The following is a 15,779-nucleotide window of genomic DNA, read 5'->3' as shown; positions in this document are numbered from 1 at the left end:
AACTACTGCAGAGAGAAATAAAATAGAAAAGATCAAGGGACGGTGAATATGAAAGAGGTATTTGAAATGCAAGAAAGACAACATCTTTCTCAGAAAGAACTACCTGTGCTCTGAAAGGATGCACGACACAGGCCAGCGTATTTAGACGTCCTTTTAAATAAACCAGAATTATGCAAGAAGGGAATGGAAACAGAGCAATTTGCCCGGTGGAAAGCTGTCTCCTAACCAGGGGAGCATTACCAGAGCTCGGTGTCGCCTGTGCAGACACAAACGGGGGGGGCGTTCAAACGGAGTCTTGAAATATTGCAGCTGAATAAAGCCCTGATTAGGAGCCACAGCCATCCCCATCCCTTCCACCGCCTCACTGTGAGAAACCAGCCGAGCACCAAATCTGTTTTGCAGTCGCTCCAGCCTCAACATGAAGGCGGACGACGGGCTGCGGCCGAACTGCAAGGCGGCGCAGATCACCACGGCCATCATCAGCATCCCCACGCCGCCGGCGCTGACCCCCGAGGCCGAGAGCCGGCCCGGCCCGGGCAGCCCCGGCCCCGCCACGAACGTTCCCAACATCGTCAAGGTCTCCGCCTTGTGAGCCGAGCCGAGCCGAGCCGGGCCGGGCCGGGCCGGGCCGGGCCGGGCTGGGGCTGCGCGTCCCGTCCCGCAGCGGGCACGGGCAGGGCTGGCACGGCACGGCACGGCACGGCTGGCACGGCACGGCACGGCTGGCACGGCACGGCACGGCTGGCACGGCACGGCAGGGCTGGCACGGCACGGGCAGAAGCGCTGCAGGCGGATCCAGCTGTGCCCCCGAGCGCCCGCACAGCTGGAGCGAGGAGGCGGCGCGGCGGAGAGAGGCGGCGGAATATAACACTGTGTATCGCAGCACCTTTTTAGAGGTTTTTAATGGATAATATTTATTCACGAGGAAATGACTGAAAAGGTGAAAAACAATAGATTTTGTGAATTTTTTTTTTCCCCCCTCTTCATGGAGCAGAACCTTTAAACCGACCAAAATTTCACTTTTTTTTTTTTTTTTCTTTTATAGGAAAAGATTTAGACTAAAGAAGCCACCCGTGAGAGCAGCCCCGCAGGGCTGTGTGCGTGAGTGTGAGTGCAGAGCCGCAGAGGGCACGGCCCTGCAGCAGCAGGAGCCCAGCTGTGCCAGCCCCTGCACGCACACCCACACACACTCCTCCCTCCCTGGATGCCACCCCCGATTTAGACTATTTTGTACCCGCCTTTCCAGTCAATACAGTGCAATTGCAAACAGTGTGTTTGTCTGCTAATTATTGTCTGTGGAAACATATTTGTGGAGAAAAACAAAAACAACAACAACAAAAAAAAGAAGACAGGCTTTAGTAGAGTTTTAGTCCCACCTGGGTATCTGCTTTCTATTTTTGTTATCACTTACTTGTAAGAGTGTGACTAGACTACAGTTCTGTATTTTTAAAAAGGAAAAAAAACGGTAGGATTCTTTTTTAATACTGTGCACACAATGGCAAAGAAGGAAAGCACTGAACTGAACTGCACCAAGCGCTGCTGAGTCTGGCAGAGGTTCCTGGTAATGTATGCCCATGCTTTTTACTCTTGGTTCCTGTAGAGAAATTCCTTTGCTAGCACTGGACGTGTAACCCGTTGTAAATAGTAGCCAAATAATGTCTGGATTTATACTTGATGATAACTAACCCCAGAGCCAAATGCCTGGCATGGCCAGAGAGGTGTTTGGCTTTCTCCCGGCCTTAGGGCTCCCTTGTCCCTCCCTGGCTCCTGGGCTGCTTTGATTTGGGGATAGACAAGGTCAGCAGTTTCAGTTCTCCAGGCGCAGCGCAGGATCTGCCTGAGAAGGGGAGCAGGACTGCAGTTTGGAAACCTTTGCTGCCGTGTGCTTCAGACAGCATTTTCTACTCACAGCTCTCCACTTTGCTTGGGAAGAGTCTGCCCATGGGCTAACAGCTAACCAAAAACTGAGAACACTGTGTGGCACTCCAGGTGCCTCGTCCCGGGCTGAGCCCTGCTCGGTGCTGGCACCTCCTCTGGCACTTCCCTCCTCAAAGGGAATTCATGCCTGAAACACAGCTGGTCCCCTGGCAAGAGCAGCTCTCTCCTGCCTCTGTGCCCTCCTGGAGCCCCTTTCCCAGGGGATCCATGCAGGGCAGAGAGGAGCATCCCCTGCCCTGTCCCAGCCTGGCTGCTGCTCCCCGGTGCACAAACCTCCCAGCAGGGCTCTGCTCTGAGCAGGGATTTTACCAACTTCAGAGCTGAGGGAACGGCTCAAAGGAGTGTTTGAGGCTGCTTCAGCAAAGGGATGATGTCTTTTTTAACATCTGCCATCGCCTCTCCCGATGTAATATTTATCTGCGCATATACACACACATATAGCTAATTACAGACACACACGTGTATAGATAATTAATGCTGATGACACATAGGAGCTGCACCCTGCTTTGGCAGCCCTCCTGCTGTGTGAGTGGTGGCTGCTGCATTGACTCAATACCCCCCTTAGAACCCTGCCACATCCCAGGAGCCCCAGGGCTATGGCTGAGCCTCCAGCAGCTGCACCAGCTTCCAGCCAGTTGTTCCAGGGCTGCAATATGTTACCCAAAACTATGTTTAGTCCTGTTTTGAAAGATTTAAATGCTCTGCCTTTTGCTGCTTCCTGTAGGAGGTTATACTGCAGTTAATCTTACCATTACTGAGGTTTTTTCCGATGTTTTAATTTAGTTTTTGCTTTGTTTTCATTAACTGCTATCATCTGAGTGCCCCTGCCCTTCTGGATCAGAGGCCTTGCTCTCCACCACTTGCCACCTTTGCAACCTCCTCTCCCCTGGCACAGAGTGAGGGTGAAATGCCCCGTGCTGACAGGGGATGGGAAGAAAATGACAGAGTCAGGGATTGCCCGTGGATTCTTGGTGCTGCCTTTCTTACTCCTGATCCAGCGTGGAGTGCTGCACTTCACAGCTCTGTCTGTAAATATCGTGGCAGCCCTCGCCCTGCTGGGCTTTCAATCACTGTCAAACTTTTTGGAAAAGGGAGTACAACACTCAGTTTTAAGAGGTTAAACAGGAGGAAAGGCAGTTCCAGAGTTTCTGGCTGCTGCCTGGGCTCCGGTTGCCACGGCCTCTGTTTGCTTCCACAGAACAGGAATTGTCATCCTGAGCCACGGCTGTGCCTCTGCCACGAGCGGGGCTGGTGCTGCCCACGCTGTCAGCACAGGCTCTCAGGGGTAAAAACACTGATTTAAGGAAGCCTGAGCCTAGAGGAACAGGGCTAAAAGTGTTTTAATGGAGGCATTATGTCTCTTTATCATCTGGAGTCGCCCAAGTAAAGCGTCCAAAAGCACCTGGAACTGCTCTGTGAGAACCAGGGGAGCACTGTGCGCCTCTGGGGGCTGCAGGGACGGGGATCCAAACCTGGAAAGGACAGAGATCCACCTCTGGACAGGGATCCATCCTGCAGGGACAGGGATCCACCCCTGGACAGGGATCCATCCTGCAGGGACAGGGATCCATCCCTGGACAGGGATCCATCCTGCAGGGACAGGAATCCATCCCTGGAAGGACAGGGATCCACCCCCGCAGGACAGGAATCCATCCCTGGACAGGGATCCATCCTGCAGGGACAGGAATCCATCCCTGGACAGGGATCCATCCCTGGACAGGGATCCATCCCTGCAGGAGCAGCAGGGCACCCCTAGTTTGGAAATGGGGCAGCAGAGCAAGGAGCTGCCCCACAGCCCCTGGATACTGACCCAGGGGCAGAGGGGCCTCCCCAGACTGGAATCCTCAAACAGCCCCAAGAACAGCCCAAGAACATCCCCAAAACAGCCCAAAACCAGCCCTGGGACTCCTGAGCAGAGCCCCACCTGGAGCACGTGGCTCGTCCCCAGTGCCCCCAGTGCCCCCAGTGCCCCCCTGCCTCACCAGCACCCAGCCCTCCTGGCACACCCACCCTGACCCACAAACCAGCCCCTGGCACTGCCCCCTCCTCCCATTCCTTGAGATTTTATTTATAGTTCTAGAGAAGCTCCTTTAAAAGAAGCAAAAATGGGTTCTTTGTACAAAAAGCAAGTGGAAGGGCGTTATTTTTTCAGATTTTCCTGAAGCAATATAAAAATATCAAAGGAGCAACTCCTCTTTCTGAGCATTTTATTTCCTTTCCAAAGCTTTTTCTGAAGGAAAGGTATTTTCACAGATTTTCAGCCTATGCTATCAATAGATTTCCTGTCCTCTCACCTGGCACTGAGCTGCTAACAGGATTCACGCCCAGCTGGCAGCAAATGATGAAAAATACTGTCACACACTGGCTTTGACTTCCACTGACTCTTTCTAAAAGCCACCTTTTCCTTTCAGTTTCCTTAAAAAGACAACCTAAGTAACACACATGGCTTCAGTGTGGAACACAGCTCATGGATAATTCCAAATACATCTTCCTTTAATTGGCCAGAAAGACCAGATTAAATCAATGCCACTTGTTTAACCTAAACCTGTTGCTAATACACTTGTACTGTAACCCAGCATTGTCATTCCCGTCTAGACAGCTTAAGGTGTGTGCATGAAAATCAGATTAATACCAGCAAAAGAAAGCAAATTTCCTTCAAGAGTTTGCTTTTTTAAGTAAAGAGGTGGCAAACATGTTGCATCTTACATGTATTGTAAAGAAAATCCAAGAAATTAAAAATCACATTTCATTTATGTGTTGCCACATCCCTTGGACTTTGTAATATTTCAGTCAGTTGGACTGAGGCAGAGTTGAAGTCAGCACTTGTGGAGAGCTGGTGAACATCCACAGCTTTGAACTGCAAGCTCAATTCTGCTTTTAAAGTCAGGAGAAACACCTTTTCCTCATCACCCACCATCCAGTCTATCTCAGTATTTTGTTTCACAACTCTTGTTTTTCTCCAGCTCTTGGAGCCAACTGCAGTAGATCCATGGGTTCAGAGCCCGAGCTTTCAGGCTTTGCATTTGCCAAAAACGCTGTCCAAGTGATTTCCTCTCTCAGACTGTGACAGCCAAGGGAAGGCAGGGAACGTCAGGAGCTGAGCTGCAGCAGCCTGGGCTCTGCTCCTCAATTCCTGAGCCATCACCAAGTGACCTCGAAGTCCTTTCACCTCTCTGGCCATCCTGCAGAGCAAGGAGCAGCTCCTGGTGCAGCGAGTGCAGCTCAGCTCCCAGAGCCCAGAAGGCCCCAGGGAATTCTGGAGCCGGAGCTGCTGCTGAGCTCAGGGGCAGAGCCTGGGCCAGAAACCCTCAGAACGAGAGAGCAGGTGGCAGAGAGCCTGTGCACGTCCCTCCTGTCCCAGTCGGGTCTGTCCCTGTGTGTGTGTGTGTCCCTGCCCTCCTGGGCTGGAGCAGGGCTGCTCCCGAGCCCAGGCCAGCGCTGCTCCCACCTCAGCCCCCACGGCAGCTCCCAGGGGCTCCTCGGACCAACCAAGTCTCCAAAAAGGGTGGGATGGTCTATTTTTGATAAACCAGTACGGCATTCCAATGCAACGGTGTTTTCTTTAGGAGTTCTATGTCGTAAGAAGCTCTCAACCTGATTCTTTTCTATTTTCCTACTTTAAATGGGCTTTGCTTTACAAATGGCAGAGGTCAGACACGAAATGTACTGGACACAACTGCAGGTAGCTTCACTCGAGAACAACTTTCTAGAAGAACCAAGTTTCCTGTTGTCTTCTTTTGGAATTGTAGTGCATCTGTTGAAACTTGTATATCATTTACAGTATTGAGTCTTGTGCCACTGCTGTACCTGATGTATCCAACCCGGATTAAACAGAGTATGTGCCACAAATACCAACAGCATGCTGGAATTTCTTCTACAAACCTCCTGGGAGGCTCTTTTGGAGAACTTTGGGTGCTGACCTAGGCCACTGCAGTTGCATGTAAATGCTAATTAACTCTTCCCTAAGCAATCATTAATGGAATCAGTGAGATGCCACAGCACTGCAATGATGCAGATCCCGCAGGGCATCTCTTCCAGGGTCCCCTCTGTGAATGTGAATTCATCCTGGAAACACAATCATGCTGTCCTGGCCTTTTCCAACCAGGCAGAGAAAGGGGAGCCCCTCCCTGGAGTCATTGGTGACACAGAGGGAGTGAGGCAGGAACAAAGCACAGAAAGAAAAACTTGCAAAACTAGTGCAGGGGCCAGCACCCCGAGCCAGCCAGCACTCCCATCTTTTCCTGCCCCAGGACAGCTCTGTACAAGCCAACAGGAAATATCAATTAGTTTTAGCACTAATAGGTAATTCCATTTCTAATTAAACATTCCTCTAAGTGTGGGAAGTCTGATACTGTTGCACCCAGAGGGACAGACCAATTATGATTGCTGCACATTTTCTACATAATTAAATCCTCCACCACACAGCCTGCTGCACACCTCGCTATAGAAATGTTATTTATACAGTGTTAATTAACTGGATTTGAATTAGCAATACAGGCGTTGAGATGCTCATTTCACTCTGCCACTTCACTGGGATATAAGTGGGTATATGTTTACCAAGAGAATTACCAAGGGAAAATGGGATGATCACCCCTGTGAACAGACATGGAGCCCCACAGGGAAGGCAAGGAGGCAAGAGGGTGGCAGCCCTGGCACAGCTGTGCTGCCCCTGGACCCCTGGCAGTGCCAGGGCCAGGCTGGGCAGGGCTGGGAGCACCTGGGACAGGGGAGGTGTCCCTGCCATGAACAAGGTGAACTTTAAGGTCCCTTCCCACCCAAACCACTCTGGGATCCCATGAAACACAACTGGGATTGTTCTGTATTTTCTCCTTGCTGACATTTATTAGGTGGGAATGGCTGCCTGTTATCATCCCTTTTTTTACTTTGCATTGTAAAGATTCCAACTGAGCATCCAGCTTTCTTTTCCTTTTATTAACAAACTGTAACACCCTCAGTGGACCCGTGTAAAGCATTCCCCAGACACAGCTGCCTCTACAGACACCATTTTTCTCCATCTGAACAACACCCATCTCTTGTCAGCGTCCTTTGGAGCAGCCCTGCTGTCCCAGGCCTGCCCAGCCCTGCTCCCAGCCAGCATCAGGACATCAATCCTCATCCCTGAGCAGCTCCTGGAGATAGACTGAGTGCATGTGGTGGGCAGTGCTGCAGCTGAGGTGCCAGTAACTCCTGCTGAACTCAGCCACTGCTGAGTAGTAGCTCTGCCAGGCCTCGCAGTAACACCTCCAGCAGTGCCCAGAGCTGCAGCCCTCGTGGGCAGCACCACCCCAGGAGCTGCAGCTGCCCTCCTCCTCAGCTCTGCTCCTGGCAGGACTGCAGAACTGCTGCTTGTGGCTTTTCTTGTGCTTAGCATTTTGTTTCGGGACTTTCTTCCTCGCTTCCTTTTGCCTCGGGCTGTGGGGTGGCTCCCGAGGAGCCTCAGGTGTGGCACAGAACCCTGCTGGGGGCACAGGGCTTGGCTCCTGTGTGTCTGAAAAGGCCTCAGAGCACGAGTGACTGGCCCTGCTGTGGAAGGAACCCCTGGAGCTCTCCGAGCCATCGCTGTCAGCCCCGCCTGCTGCTGCCTCTGGGTGATGTTCCATCTCCTCCCACTCCACATCCCCATTTCTGGGCAGCTCACGCTGCTCTCCTGGGCCTGAGTAACTCCTTAAAATCTCCACCTCTCTCTCTGACCCCTCTTTAATGAAATATTCATAATCTTCAACAAAATCTGAGAAGCTCCAGGGACTGGTGAGTTGGGTTTTGAAAGAAGACAAGCACGGAATTTTGGGAAGGTTTTTTTTTGAGGCCTCCTCCTCTGGAGCCTGAGTGTTGTGTCCATCCATCCTGGAGATGGGTTTGACTTGGTTCCTCTGTTCTTTGAGAGAGCTGGAAGTTTGGGGGGTTCTATTTTTCTGTACATTTGAAGGATTTGTGCACTTTTTAATCTGTTTTTGCTTCGGAGTCTTTTTTGGCCTTTCTACAGAAGAATTATCCCTTGGAAGATTAGAGGGAGGCTGAGGAATGTCTGGAAAGCCATTCTGGACAGGCTGCAGCACTGGCTGCTCTGGTTGAGGACTCACAGTGCCAGAGTTCACCACAGGAGCCGTGGGTATTGCAGGTTTAACTTCCACCTGCCCTTCCTCAAAGTGCTCCATCATTCCAGGGGGGATTGGCTCTGCACAGAGGAGAAACAAGCAGCACTGAGTCAAAGGTTTGGCTCTGCACAGAGGAGAAACAAGCAGCACTGAGTCAAAGGTTTGGCTCTGCACAGAGGAGAAACAAGCAGCACTGAGTCAAAGGTTTGGCTCTGCACAGAGGAGAAACAAGCAGCCTCTCAACCAAAGGCATCCCTCCCTCTGGGGCCCACACCAGAAGCCAAGAGAAGCTCCCCAAAACTGCATGTCAGACATCAAGGGAGGGCACAAATCAACCCCTTCAACTCCCAGAGGAGTTTAAAGAGCCACATTTCCTTCACAGGGGCACCAAAGGCTGCTCAAGACAAACACCACTCCACTTGTCAGAGCTGGGTGTGAGGAACGTGGGCTACAAGCAACAGCCCCAGCAGAGAGGGACACAGCCCTGGGCCTGTCTGCAGCTCTGACTGACAGCAAAGCTCCAAGCCCACCTGGCAGAGGAAGGAGCTGCAGGTTGCACTTGTGAGCAATTTTCATCATGGTGTTCTCCTCCTCCCCACGGCAGCAGTAGGTCACAGCCAGCCCCAGGGTGCCTGTGGGACAGAGCACAGTTAATGCAGGCCCAGCAGAGCCCAGCCCAGCGCAGCCCAGCCCAGCCCAGCAGAGCCCAGCCCAGCAGAGCAGAGCCCAGCCCAGCCCAGCCCAGCCCAGCCCAGCCCAGCAGAGCCCAGACCATCCCAGCACAGCACAGCCCAGCCCAGCCCAGCCCAGCCCAGCAGAGCCCAGCCCAGCCGAGCCCAGCCCAGGCCAGCCCAGCAGACTGAGCCCAGCCCAGCCCAGCCCAGCAGAGCCCAGCCCAGCAGAGCCCAGCCCAGCCCAGCCCATCCCAGCCCAGCCCATCCCAGCCCAGCCCATCCCAGCCCAGCCCAGCCCAGCCCAGCCCATCCCAGCCCAGCCCATCCCAGCCCAGCCCAGCCCAGCCCAGCCCAGCCCAGCCCAGCCCAGCCCAGCCCAGCCCAGCCCAGCCCGGCAGGTCCCACCGAAGCGCCCCGCGCGGCCGATGCGGTGCATGTAGGTCTCCCAGTCCAGGGGCACGTCCAGGTTGATGACCAGGTTCACCTTCTCAGCATCAATTCCACGAGATGTCTGCAGGGAGGAGGAGGAGGAGGAGGAAAGGGCAGTGAGGGCTGAGCAACTGCACAGAGCTTGAAATAAACACAGAACCCAGGGAGGCTGGGGGGAGCACAGTGGGGTCACCCAACATGTCAGGGTCACCCCAGCACGTCTGGCACTCACAGCACACTGCCCACAGCTTTTAGCTGCACAGCAACAGATGAATTAACAATTTCTGAGCCAGACCACAGAATGGGTGGGGTTGGATGGGCCCTGGAAGCATCACCTCACTGCAGCCCCTGCCATGGGCAGGCACGTGAGGAATGGGGGTGATCTCTACACCCCAGAGGAATGGGGGTGATCTCTACACCCCAGGGGAGTGGGGGTGATCTCTACACCCCAGGGGAATGGGGGTGATCTCTACACCCCACTCTGAAAATGAATCACAGTCCCTGGTGCTCTGTCAGCACGTTTGAGTTCTCTCCAATTCCAAGAAAATCTGACCCTCTGAAGTGACTTTACGTGCAGTACTCCTGCATGCTGTTAAAATTTGCAGAGCAGTTAATAAATTTGAAATAGGATCTGTAAAAAGCTTGTTTGAAAGCAGTAACAGCTCACCAAGTCTGTGGAAATCAGAACTCTGCAGTGGAATTGCTTTAATTTAGCCATGGCATCAAGGCGCTGGCTCTGATTCATGTTGCCTAGGAAGACAAAAGTTAGAAGCAGGTTACATCCTTCATCTTTATGCCCCTCACCTTCTAGAAAACATATCAAAAAAGATACTGCTTTGTATCATCAGAAATAAGTCAGAAACCTCCTCAAACATCACCCCAAATGAATAAAGAAGGAACAAACAGAACTGGAAAACTCAGGTCACTCATTACAAAAATAATTCTTTTCCTTGTAGACTGAGCCTTAGAAACCTATGAAGAGTCAAATGCTATTCTCAGCCATTGAACCAGAGCCCCTGCAAGGCACGATTTAAGATGTATTTTCCTATTTTAGGTGACATTTATGCACAGTTTCAGTGGAATCAGGAAACTGTGAATGGCTTTACCTGCAATGCACTGGGCAGGGAAGCCTCTGGATGTCAATATTTCAAAATTGTGAATGAATTTACCTGCAATGCACTGGGCAGGGAAGCCTCTGGATGTCAGGATTTCAAAATTGTGAATGAATTTACCTGCAATGCACTGGGCAGGGAAGCCTCTGGATGTCAATATTTCAAAATTGTGAATGAATTTACCTGCAATGCACTGGGCAGGGAAGCCTCTGGATGTCAGGATTTCAAAATTGTGAATGAATTTACCTGCAATGCACTCGGCAGGGAAGCCTCTGGATGTCAGGATTTCAGCCAGATGTTGAGCCCTGAGGGAACACACACACTGAGGACAGGAAACAAACCCCAGGCCTGGCAACACCAGCCAGCTCTCAGGTTGTTCTCCACAGCCAAGGACTGCTCTGTGACATTTTCAGTGTTTCACAGGGCATTCCCCAGGCTGAAGTTTGCAGAGTGCTGAGAGCTCAGAGGCCCCACGGATGCAGCCCTGGCTGGAGATCACAAGCTCTGCTCCCAAACCTGCTTTGCCCAGGTGTTTTACCCCACGTGGGTTACCTGCTGTGCAGATTGGAGAACACCAAGGCCTGGTTGAAAGGAATCTTGCTGAACAGCTCCTGCATGTGCTGGGTTTTCTCCTCAAAGGTTTTATGTGGGAGGGGATGGGAATTCACAATTTTGTAGTACTGCTTCAGCCCTGAGCAGGAAAGCAAAACAAGAGATTGGGGGTTGCCACAAAAACGTGCACAGAGCTCTGTAAACTGAAGGGAAACTGCACACAGGCACACAGGAGAGCCTCCAGGAGGAGCTTTTCTTAAAAGGCTGACATTTTTCAAATGGATAGAAAAAGCAGAGAGCTCCACGTGTCACTGGAATTTTAAAAACACAGAATCACAGACTGGTTTGGGCTGGAAAGGCCTTCAAGGACCTTCCCATTCCACTTCAGGATTCACTACATCAACACTGGGAAGTGACATTCACAAACTGAGTAACTCAGGGGTGAAATTATGAGAAACCATGCATCCTACAGGCATGATCATGAAAAACCATGCATCCTACAGGCATGATCATGAAAAACCATGCATCCTACAGGCATGATCATGAAAAACCATGCATCCTACAGGCATGATCATGAAAAACCATGCATCCTACAGGCATGATCATGAAAAACCATGCATCCTACAGGCATGATCATGAAAAACCATGCATCCTACAGGCATGATCATGAAAAACCATGCATTCTACAGGCATGATCATGAAAAACCATGCATTCTACAGGCATGATCATGAAAAATCATGCATCCTACAGGCATGATCATGAAAAACCATGCATCCTACAGGCATGATCATGAAAAACCATGCATTCTACAGGCATGATCATGAAAAATCATGCATCCTACAGGCATGATCATGAAAAATCATGCATCCTACAGGCATGATCATGAAAACCCATGCATCCTACAGGCATGATCATGAAAAACCATGCATTCTACAGGCATGATCATGAAAAATCATGCATTCTACAGGCATGATCATGAAAAATCATGCATCCTACAGGCATGATCATGAAAAATCATGCATTCTACAGGCATGATCATGAAAAATCATGCATTCTACAGGCATGATCATGAAAAATCATGCATTCTACAGGCGTGATCATGAAAAACCATGCATTCTACAGGCATGATCATGAAAAATCATGCAATCTACAGGTGTGATCATGAAAAACCATGCATTCTACAGGCATGATCATGAAAAAATCATGCATTCTACAGGTGTGATCATGAAAAATCATGCATTCTACAGGCGTGATCATGAAAAACCATGCATTCTACAGGCATGATCATGAAAAACCATGCATCCTGCAGGCATGACTGTGAAAAAGCATGCATCCTGCAGACAGGAGCGTGTGCTCACCGAGGAGGCCGGGGTCCGTGGGGTTCAGCCTCACGAAGGTGGGCTCCCTCATGTACCTGGTGAGAGCAGCAGCCAGGGACTCGGGGTAGGTGGCCGACACTGCCAGCATCTGCTTGTTGACAGGCAGGGAGGAGTAGATCCAGCTGAGGGACACAAGCAGGGCAGTTACTCACACAAAGGCACTGATGCAATCCCCGGGGCAGCGCAGGAGGGCTCTGCCTTACTTGACCTGCTCCTGGAAGCTGCCCTCCTCCAGCAGCTTGTCAGCCTCGTCCAGCACCAGGAGCCTGACGCTGGCCGTGCTCAGGTACTGCAGCTCGATCAGCTGCTTGATCCGCCCTGCAGGGCAGCAAGGGGAGAGCAGCGCTGAGGGCGGGACCGCACACACCTAACAGCGAGCTCTGAAAGCATTCCTGAACTCCTGAGGCAGCACGCACAGCCAGCCCAGGGTTACTGAGCCCAGCAGACACAAGGCACAGCCAGGCTGTCCCCACCTGGGGAGCCCACGGCGATGTGGCACTTCCTCAGCCTGCTCCTGTCCTGGCTCAGCGGCGTCCCCCCGATGAACACGTGGCACTGCAAGCCTTCCATTTTCGTGCCGATGGTGGTGATCACGGCGTGGATCTGCACGGCGATCTCCCTGGTGGGAGCCAGGATCAGGATCTGTGCGGGGAGGGGATGAACGGGAGGATGGGAGCCGCGGGATGGCGCTGAGAGCCCGGCGATGTGAACCGCGGAGCCCCAGGGCCGGATCCCCCAAAATCAGCGGGAGAGGGGAGGGGAGCATCCCCTCCTCTCCCTCTCCTCCTCCCTCTCCGTCTCCTCTCCCTCTCTCCTCCGCTCCCTCTCCTCTCCCCTCCCTCTGTCCTCTCCTCTCCTCTCCTCTTCCTCTCCTCTCCCTCTCCCTCTCCCTCTCCCTCTCCCTCTCCCCTCACCTGCGTGGCGGGGCTGTCCAGCAGCACCGCGTCCAGGGCGATGGTGGCGAACACGCAGGTCTTGCCGGTGCCAGACTTGGCCTGCACGATGAGATCTGCAAAGAGCGGCGCGGGGGTCAGGGCGGCCCCGGGACAGCCCCGGGACAGCTCCGGGACAGCCCCGGCCCCGCGCCCGGCCCCGCGCCCGGCCCGCCCGCTCACCCAGCCCGCAGCGCCCCAGCGGGATGGCCTTCAGCTGCACCGGAGACGGCCGGTGGAAGCCGGCGGCCTCCAGCCCCGCCAGCACCGGCGGCGAGAGCAGGAGCGAGCCGAAGTCGGCGGGGCCGCCGGGCAGCAGCACGTCCCGGGTGCGCACCCGGCCCGGGGCCGCCATGGCCGCCGCCATCTTGGCGGGCCGGGCGGGAACTCTCGCGAGAGGTGCCGGGCGAGCGCCGCCAGGGGGCGCCGCGCGGGGAAGATGGCGGCGGCGCCGCCTCAGGGCGGGCACGGAGCGGGCACAGAGCGGGCACGGCTCGGACCGGCCCGGCCCGGCACCACCGCGAACAGCCCGAAATCGCTGCTGAGTGCAGCTCCCGGCCCCGCACTGACACCCCAAACCCCGCCCTGTGCCCGGGAGCGCTGTCCGAACGCTCCCTGAGCTCCTGGGCCGTGCCCATCCCTGAGGAGAGCACACAGCTCGCACAACACGCGATTTATGAGCCTACAAAATTCCTACAAAAAAATTAACAGCACGGTATTCACTCAGCAAAGGGCACATGCGTTAATCTGTATGTGCGTTAATTACTACCCTCTGTAGGCCACTTATTTGCAGTGGTGGGTGGCTTTATGAATATCAGCTTTTATGGCAGCGCTTCGGAGGCGCTGGACGTGCAGCCTGCATTCATTGCAAGGCGATTTGGAAAACCTCCACAGTGGCTTCTGCTGTACCAGACACACACTGTGGCATTATTCGTACAGTGCCGGGCAGCCAAAATGAATTTTAATGGCTCTGGTGTGTCACGGGCTCGGTCACGCCTTTGAAATCCCTCATGTCTATATTCCTGAAGGGGCAGAGCAGTCTGTCAGATTCCATTCAGTTGTGTTCATTGTGATGATATTTTCCTGAGCACCAAACTCTTCCCCCTGCAGGACAAAGAGCAGTTCCAGTTTGGAACTCCACCAAGGGGGAGCACACCAGGTGGCCACGCAGGTAACAGGATCTACAGGCATGCCGCCGCTCCAATTATTTTTTAATTTTTAAGTGGATATTCTCCTTGGTCCTCAAGGGGAAAGAGTCTCCAACATGAGATAATTGTCTCTGGATAAATCTGGGAAAGGAGACGGACAAAGACACCTGGACATAACAAACATTTGATTAAACAGAGCCTTTCATAACCCCTTTAAATTGATGTGATTTGAGCAGACAAGAAAGAGCAGTGAGGAGGGACTGTTCCCAGGGGGAAGGGCAGCGAGGAGGCGACAGAACAGCCCCCGAGAGCCACTGCAGGAGCTGCTCCCTCTCTGTGTCTCTCACTTATTCCCTTTCTCCCAAGGTTTCACGCAGGCTGCAGTACAGCCAAGGTGATCTGGAGACAGACATTATTCTCTGTGCTTTTATGGGACATTCAGACACTGCACCGCCAGTCACAAAGGTGCTGCTGTTTGTATTTCATTTCCTCCAGCCGTTCAGTGCAGACAGACTCCAAACTCCCTGTTTGACACCCCTGGCAGGTTTGCTGTCCCTGTCCCGCTGCTCTGGCCTGGCTGTGTCACACTTCAGCTCCTGCAGCTCCCGTGAAGGGTTTGTAACCCTCATCCCCACAGTAAATCCTACCTGCTCCTGCTCCTGGCTTTGCTGAGAGCCCTGTGTGAGGGCTGGGCTGTGCTGGATCACAGTGCAAACAGGAATCTTCTCCCTCCAGCCTTGCTCCACCTCAGTGACTCTGAGTTCCAGTTCCCGTTGCTGACCTTCGCTTGCCAGCCCTGCCCAGGGGCATCTGCAGCTCTGCCATGGCACGGCTCTGCTTCTGAGAGCCCGAGGAGCTATTCCTGCTCAGAGCAGCCTTTGGAAATCTTGACATTGAATCTGAATACTCTGCAGGCGGAATAGGTCCTGGGAAAGGATTTAGGTTGGTAAAAGAAGCAGATGAGACATCCTTCAGAGCTGGAGGATTACTAAAATAACAGGTTATTTTGAAGGGATATAAACTCCCTAGCTTGGGGTCATAAAAATCCTTAAAGTTTTAGGATGCAGAAAAGCCCTGCTAGGGAAAATTCTTCCTCCCACAGACACTGAGAGCATGTTTTATCCCTCCAAGAAAGTGCTCACCACATTTTTGTCCCTGCCAGAAAGTGCACATCACATATTTGATTTTAATTCCATGCAGGACCCATTTTCCCTTGAGTCTGTATATCAGTGTATCAGCTTTAGGCAAGTGATGTTCTAAGACACTTCTGAGTGATGCTGCTGATGCTCCAGGTCGGGTGCTCACTATTTCAGCCTGTTTCAGCCTATTTCAGCCTATTTCAGCCTATTTCAGACTATTTCAGCCTATTTCAGCCTATTTCAGCCTAACACCTGCAATACCAGGACTTAGGACTTGCACTAAATACTTCCCACAAATTTATGCATCTCCTCCTTTTCGTATAAATCTGCTCTTTATTTCCAGCACTTAAATTCTTGTTGTGACTCTTTGAGATACTGAG

The 15,779-nt window shown here is 52.7% G+C and overlaps 2 protein-coding genes across 6 annotated transcripts in view; one reads left to right on the top strand and one right to left on the bottom strand.

The window, feature by feature from the left end:
• KCND3 (potassium voltage-gated channel subfamily D member 3) overlaps window positions 1-5,793 on the top strand; it is a 98,117-nt gene extending 92,324 nt beyond the window's left edge. For 3 of the 4 annotated variants that reach the window (XM_064399226.1, XM_064399228.1, XM_064399227.1), the window contains one exon: window positions 403-5,793. In XM_064399226.1, coding sequence (XP_064255296.1) covers window positions 403-592 — 190 coding nt within the window. In that variant the 3' untranslated portion in view covers window positions 593-5,793. The remainder of the gene's footprint in view (window positions 1-402) is intronic. The other variant, XR_010350662.1, reaches the window with a different exon arrangement.
• Window positions 5,794-6,851: 1,058 nt separating this feature from the next.
• On the bottom strand, window positions 6,852-13,518 carry DDX20 (DEAD-box helicase 20). 2 transcript variants are annotated; one of them, XM_064399224.1, is made up of 11 exons: window positions 13,296-13,518; window positions 13,095-13,189; window positions 12,654-12,822; window positions 12,384-12,498; window positions 12,160-12,302; window positions 10,801-10,939; window positions 10,306-10,553; window positions 9,804-9,886; window positions 9,113-9,218; window positions 8,564-8,665; window positions 6,852-8,113 (listed from the first exon to the last, which is right to left on the bottom strand). In XM_064399224.1, exons 1-11 carry the CDS (start codon window positions 13,477-13,479, stop codon window positions 7,044-7,046), a joined length of 2,454 nt encoding a protein of 817 aa, XP_064255294.1. In that variant the 5' UTR covers window positions 13,480-13,518; the 3' UTR covers window positions 6,852-7,043. The 2 variants fall into 2 exon arrangements, with proteins under 2 accessions (XP_064255294.1, XP_064255295.1); XM_064399225.1 differs by having other exon boundaries at window positions 10,495-10,553; window positions 13,296-13,517.
• Window positions 13,519-15,779: the final 2,261 nt, after the last annotated feature.

This window comes from Passer domesticus, chromosome 25, assembly GCF_036417665.1.
Source record: "Passer domesticus isolate bPasDom1 chromosome 25, bPasDom1.hap1, whole genome shotgun sequence".
NCBI lineage: Eukaryota > Metazoa > Chordata > Aves > Passeriformes > Passeridae > Passer > Passer domesticus.
The sequence above is the reverse complement of the archived record's forward strand: the minus strand, read 5'-3'. Positions and strand labels throughout refer to the sequence as shown.

What these genes read in the sequence shown, in the direction of transcription:
- DDX20 (XM_064399224.1), bottom strand. Translation starts at nt 13,479, where the DNA reads ATGGCGGCGGCCATGGCGGCCCCGGGCCGGGTGCGCACCCGGGACGTG. An exon ending in TGGACAGCCCCGCCACGCAG is followed by an intron (nt 12,823 to 13,094) that starts GTGAGGGGAGAG and finishes CTCCCCGCACAG; the next exon opens with ATCCTGATCCTGGCTCCCAC. An exon ending in TTCTCCAATCTGCACAGCAG is followed by an intron (nt 10,554 to 10,800) that starts GTAACCCACGTG and finishes GTGTTCCCTCAG; the next exon opens with GGCTCAACATCTGGCTGAAA.